Source organism: Habropoda laboriosa, unplaced genomic scaffold, assembly GCF_001263275.1.
Source record: "Habropoda laboriosa isolate 0110345459 unplaced genomic scaffold, ASM126327v1 scaffold105, whole genome shotgun sequence".
Lineage (NCBI taxonomy): Eukaryota > Metazoa > Arthropoda > Insecta > Hymenoptera > Apidae > Habropoda > Habropoda laboriosa.
Window position 1 is genome coordinate 57,994 of NW_017100206.1, and position 6,698 is coordinate 64,691.

The 6,698-nt window shown below is 47.2% G+C and overlaps 1 protein-coding gene across 1 annotated transcript in view; it reads left to right on the forward strand.

The window, feature by feature from the left end:
• Positions 1-348: 348 nt before the first annotated feature.
• Positions 349-6,698, forward strand: part of LOC108570593 (plexin-A4) — a 252,813-nt gene continuing 246,463 nt past the window's right edge. Inside the window, exons 1-2 of the mRNA XM_017932473.1 lie at positions 349-421; positions 3,454-3,609. Of these exons, the coding sequence (XP_017787962.1) occupies positions 349-421; positions 3,454-3,609 (229 nt within the window). The remainder of the gene's footprint in view (positions 422-3,453; positions 3,610-6,698) is intronic.

A 6,698-nucleotide genomic window follows, 5' to 3' on the forward strand; every position in this document is an offset into this window, starting at 1 on the left:
GTTGCCCTCGTTTCCGTTCGATGACAACTGGCCGAACGACACGGCGCACGACGTCGACTTCTAATCCGTAGCGTGTCGGTCGTTATATACGGTATCAGCGTTAGAAACGCGAGCCTACTTGCTCTGTCTCTCTCTCTCTTTCCCATCCCCTTGCCAGGGGATATATTCCAGAGCCGGACGCGAAGGTTTGCGTGGTGCATTTTAATGAACTCACCATCCCATCTTGTTTTCCAGCGGTGTGAGTCCCTACGGCAGAAGGGCGGCGCAGGCTCCCGCGGGGGGCGCAGGGGGAGGCGGTGGCGTCGGTGGCGCAGGGGGGAGAGACGGTGGGGCGGACCGGAACCGGAAATGGCTGCGAGGTGGCTCCTGCTGGCGCTCCTCGCCGCCCACGCCGCGGCTCTTCCTGATATCATTAGGATAGGTGAGTATCTTTCCAGTCTCCCTTCTCGAGTTAAAAGGTTACCTCTTTCTCTCGCACTCCTGCACTCGCTCTCTCTCTCTCTGCTTTTACCTCTTTTTCTCTGTCTCGTTTTATACTCGTTCATTTCTTTCTCAAGGACCGTTTCGCCCTTTGGCCTGGCGGTAAATGCCGCGGCGACGTAATTGTGATCGATAGATACGTCTTCCGATGGAATTTCGGTCCCTCGAAACACGGTGATTAGGGTGACGATTACACCGGGAAATTAAAGGAACGATCGTGTTAACTCGTCGATGGAATATCGCTCGGTTACGAGGACAACTGACGCGTATACGAGTTCGCAAAACTCGTATATTTTCGAGGAATAGAAATTTGGAAAAATTGAAGCAGTAACCTAGTCCTCCGTGCATAAAGGGTGACGTTCGTTAAAGAAAGTGTCGCAACGTCGCGTAAATCAGACACTGTTGACACTGCTCAGAATGCCACGCGTATCATCCGAGCCAACGCGCAAGTAGTAACACTCGCGTATAGTCAGACAAGCAGGATCTCAAAGCGGAACGTCCTTGGAATTGCAGGAATGTGGGTAACGTTGTACGCGTAAACTTCGCGGTTAGGTGATACGTCACGACCACCTTGCGTTTCGTGTAGACAACAGCGTTTGCACGTAGTTGAGCATCGCACTTGTACAATACCGTTTCCATTCGAAACTTCATCGATGAATCCGAATGTAAAGCTGTGTCCTTTTACACTTGTTCACTTATCGCGTCGGTGTTATTCTCACGAAACGTGCCTGAATTTTTCACAGACCGCCGCGAAACGTACAATGATCCCTCTTTCGTAGTTGCTAGAAGCAACTTTTAAACCGCGTGAAACGCTCCGGAGTGTCTGCGATATCGAAAGCAGAGCACGGATCACGAGGGTGTGTCTGTATCAATTGTCAATAATTTGCCAACGGTTTCTAGCCGGTCGCTGCGCGGCGTGGAAATTAAAGCGAGCCGTCTCGTCCAGACAACCTTGTTCCGCCGCTATTCACTGCGACTAGCCGGAAATTTCTCGCGCCAATAATTAAATCGGTGTTTTGTGTACGACGTTAGCCGGATATACGGGCGACGTATCGAAGCGGTATCAATTTACGGTTTTTGTTTCACCGTCGAGAGTCGTCGAGCGAACGGGAGAGAGAGAAAGGGAGCGCGGCGTCCGACGCGAAATAATTCATTAACAATCAATGAATATTCAAGCCCTATTAATCCGACGAAACGGCGCGGGGTTATCAGGGAAAACAGGAGAATGAACGACGCGGGGTAGGCGAGAAGGGTGAAAGTAGGAAGGGAGAGATACGGGAAACGCGTGCGCGTTCGAGGGTCGAACGATCGGCGAAATAAAGTTGGCACCGCGACTTTGCCCGTTTTTTTTTGCGCGTCGATCGATACACCGTATCGACGTCCTTTTTACGCCGAGATCATAACTTCATTTGCTCGCGATTAAACGCTTCTCGTCCGGGAATGTTTCCTCCGCGATGAACCTCGACGAGTCGGTATACACGTACAGGCGGAAAAAGGGAAACGGTAACCGGTGGTACCACTCTAGGTTTACGACGATTCGACGGTTTATCTCGAGCCGGTGTAGTGAACCAAATCGACCGAGATTTATCACCTGCGCTATTAACGATTCTTCTCGCTTTTGTTTCGTCTTTCGTGGGTCTCTTTACGATCCGTTTTCTTCCTCGCAACCCTGATTCGTCGCGTCGTTATCGCACCAGTACTTAGCTTTCTGCGCGTACAAAGTTTGTTTGCGCTTCCATCGATGTGCTTCAACGTATCGCGTCGTCTCTCTCTCTCTCTCTCTCTCTCTCTCTCTCTCTCTCGCGAAGTTAATCGATGCCCGCCCTTAACGAGAGACGTAAATCTATCGCGCAAATTCTATAAATTGTGGAGTCAGGCTGGCGCAGCTGTTCGCCCGGTTACTTTATGACGCGCGCGAGATTAAAATCAATTTATGGCGTCAATTCCTTCCGGCGTGGAATTCGAGAGCGGGATCATCTCGTTCCGTTCCGTTCGCCCTCCAACGATCGAACTTTCCCCCGTTCGATGTTCACGCGGTCGAAAGAGACGGACGAACCAACGTCTTTCTTATTCGTGCAACGTTTAACGCCGCGTGAATTATTCATCGGGAATTTTCTTTTCTACGCGAACGCAAGTATCGTGCGTTATTAAATAACCCCACCGTCTCTCAAGCTTTCCTCGGCCAGTCCCTCTCAAACAGATCATAATTTCAAAGCAGCGTATCAGCGTGTTCTTAAATTCCTAACTCTCATTGCGGTTATATAATACTCGCTGCTTGAAGTTCGCGTTTCTTTTTTTCCTCCCTCTTTCTCTCTCTCTTTCTCTCTCTTTCTGTGCCCTACTTTCGCTTTATCTGCTCCCTTACGTTCATTGCATATTAACGCCGCGAGAACTATGCAGCCGGTTTTCTCTTGTTGGCAACTAGAATTCGCTGCATTTTCCCTGAAAGGGTGTGTCTCTTTCTCTCGTCCTTCGAGACAGGGGAATTGCAGTGTTTTTGGAACGACTCGAGCGTTAAAACACCAGGTTGCGTGGTATTTCTAGTCAGAATTCAACTTGCCACGAAAATTATCTTCGTAATTCTCGAATTCTTTCGAGCGATGTTCGAGACGAAACGAACTGGAAATTTTCAATATCGAACTTCCTGTCGAATCGAACTTTGCATTATGCCCGATTCAAGACCGAGGCAGTTTTTAAAAAAAGCCAAGTAGAAGTATGCGAAAATCTTTTCCTCGCCGCGGGAAGAGGATACGCGTTGGATATTTAATATCCGTGGCGTACGAACTCCCCACCCGTACGAAGGATAAAGTTCTAGATTCCATTACTTCGCCAAAGGCGGGACATAGCCTGGCGCGTGTGGATAGATAAATAAAAAGACGAAGACGAGCGTGGTTGGCTGGAGGAAAATAAGAAATATTGTCTCACGCGGCTCCCGTCAAAGTAACGCTTTAATATGGATGTGTGATTTCCCAGGTGGGCTGTTTCATCCGTCAGACGACAAGCAGGAAGTGGCCTTTCGTTATGCTGTGGAAAAGATCAACGCCAACCGGGACATCCTGCCCAAGTCTCGTCTCAGCGCCCAGATTGAGCAGATAAAGCCGCAGGACAGTTTTCACGCTTCCAAGCGAGGTCAGTCACTTTTCCATCCACGTTCATTCGCTCCGCAATTAAACTCGCGCCCATTTCCTCGCCAAAGCTCACTGTTCTCCCACATTTTCATCTACCCTTTCTCTCTTCTTTCTCCCTCTGAACGTTTCCTCTGTCGAAGCATTTTCAATTTTTCAGGGAATAAACAGGTACCTATAACGCGGTGATTGTCTGATCACCGCTGTCACGATCTACTTGCTCCCGCCACGCTTTCAGCGTTAAGCGAAGTTATCGGTTGAACAACTGACGTTTCGTGATTCAGAAAATTCGACGGAATTTTTGTAGATTAAAATAGCTTCCGGGACGGGCACCTTCTCGAATAGCAGTTAACTCGAGGATAGAGTGGAGGTTTAATTATCATCGTTAGGCGAATGTACGCGCCGCAAGTTAAACACCGGATCCTTCTTGAGCTACTTCGGTCCTTTCGATGCTGGTTGAAGTTTAATCAGATAACGCGACAATTACCTCCTCGATGGTCTCCTTCTTCCGTGGTCTCTGCAACGTGCCTATCAAATATCGTCGCGGATTAATGCTCTTCGGGTTGTTACTTGTAAATTCCTCGGGAAAATTTGCCGGTTCCACGTGTATGGTTATGCATGTAGATCAATGGAAATCATCCATGATGCACTTTCGAAGACTTTCTAACAGGAAACACCATGAAGGTAATCCAACTTCCATAGAATTTTCCCACGGTCTTGCCGGATTTACAGTTGCCCAGAGTCTGCCGCGCCTTCCGGAGAACTATTTTCGAAGTTCATGCCCCCCGCTTCGACGTGGAAAATAGACTGGCGTTTTCCTGCTGCAGATTTCCTGTGCCAGTTTACGCTGTGTCTTACTTTCGTCAATGTTCCGTGTACCTGGGCGCGAGCGAACTTTCTTAACAATGTTATCTCGCCCACCTTGTACTCTCTACCGGTTGATACGTACCGTAGCGTTCCTCTGTTTTGTTCCTCGTCCCGTATCTGTTCTTCGTGTTCCGCGAGAAATCGTCGACCACCGGTGGAATTATCCCGTATGCAGATAAACCGTTCGATGAAATTTAAACGAGGATAATACCGTGTAATTTAACCCTCCTCGCGGTTCTTCCGTGAAAGCAGCAACCCTTTTCCTCGTCGATACGAGTCGGGAGAACATCTGTCGATTTCCGGCGATCGAGTGACAATGACTAATTAAAACCAAACATCGTTAATTTTCTTCGATGGCGGTAATTACCCCCCTGGCGTTGAATGGCTCGAGGCAGTTCCGAAGCGTGCGTAATTATACGATCAAGTGACTTAGGAATAATTGTTGCCGCGGTGGCAGATGGAAATTCATCGTAACGCGAATCACCGAGCGATTGTTAATCGGATACGGAGGCAACGTGTAACACGATAATTATTTTCGCGCGGCATGATCAGCGGTGAACTAATTATCGAATCGAGGCTTCCAATTTGTTAAGCGAAATTATTAGCTTTGAACGCGTGTACGTATATATGTATATATAGATGTGTGTATGTGTATATTGTTGCAACGACTCGTTGGCAACGCGTAAACAGCACAAGTCACGCGTGCACGTTGTAACTCGATGGATCGAGATTTGGCACCGATCCATGAATACCAGTCGTAAGGGCAATCTCATTGACAAATCTCTGTTCGTCGGTGACACGACGAATTCGCACGCTGTAAAAACAGGTCGTGTACCGGTGTCGTGGCCTGGCAAACGCTCTAATTTATGATAGGATTTTCTTCGTGGACAACAACGCATAAATTGCTATGTTTAGCGTTATCGGTAAATGGGACGAAGGAGTTACTTTACCGGTAGTTACTTTGCGGTTCGATGAAATCCTTGTTTAGGAGGATTTTTTCTTTTTGTTGCGCAGAATAGACAGGGTGAAATAAAGATCTCTAAGTGGAACAGTCGTGTTATGTGCGTCACTTTTCATTCACTCGCTGAATACACACAGCAACTGGAATTGACACGGGAGAACCCTATCAACGTCTTATTAAAACCTGTCACGTAACGCAAGCAGATTCACTTTATTAGATTTAATACATGAACGGTGGAACGACTTCTGACGTTGACGTCTGCTAAGTTACACACGCGTTCTGACACAAGCCAGGTTCTTTATATTCGATTTTCTTCAAACTTGGGTACTTTTTTGCAATATGTTTTGTGCTGCAATCACTTTCATATCTAGTTTCTTTGCAAAAATGAAAAATCATATTCAGTTTCTTAAATTCCTGAATATATATAAGAAAATTTTATCCAACAACTGAATTCTAAATTAGATCAAAAACGAAGAAAAATGAATAAATTATTCTGTTTTAAATATTCGAACGACGAGTTTCAAGTTCAATTTCTTCACTTCATAACCTTATTCCAGATTTTACGCAAAAACGAGAAGGAATAAACAAATTCTTGCGTTCTAAATACTCCAAAGACGAGTTTACACACAGACAGATTAACGCAACAACATCGACGAACAAGAAAACCGGAAAATCTTCACGTTGCACAACCGAGGAAACTTTTCCAGGGGAAAATTTCTGCATCAACTTGGGTAATTATACCCCGAGGATACCGGCTGGTCTCGTTGACCCTGTTTTCGCGGAAGTTCGGTCGAAAAGTCGCGGGTAATTCGTTTTGACGTTTAAGCGTGGATGAACCGGCCATAGATCAGCGAAGGATAGGACGCGAGTTGCTCTTGCTGGATCGTTCGAATTCGACATGGTTTTCATCCGTGGCCGGGCAACGAACTCTTCCGTTTCGGCGAGCAGAAAGCGCGAATGGTCGTTTCGATGCTCTCCCCTTTACTGTGTTTTTACGATATGACGAAGAAACATGACCGAGTGTCGGCGCCTTTGTTCAGCTCCGTACCCTTACTCTGCCACGGTTCCACATAATACAGTTTTATGGCGAAGGTTGCTTCTATCCCGGAATTTCTTCGAGAGATGCTCGTTGGTTTTTCTATCGGGAAACGAGGGCGTCGCGACGCGGAGAGGGGCACACATGACGGGGACACATGATTCGATTATTCGCGGCGAGACTTACGTGTGCCTGATCGTGATACATAATGCAATAACGCGAGAACGCG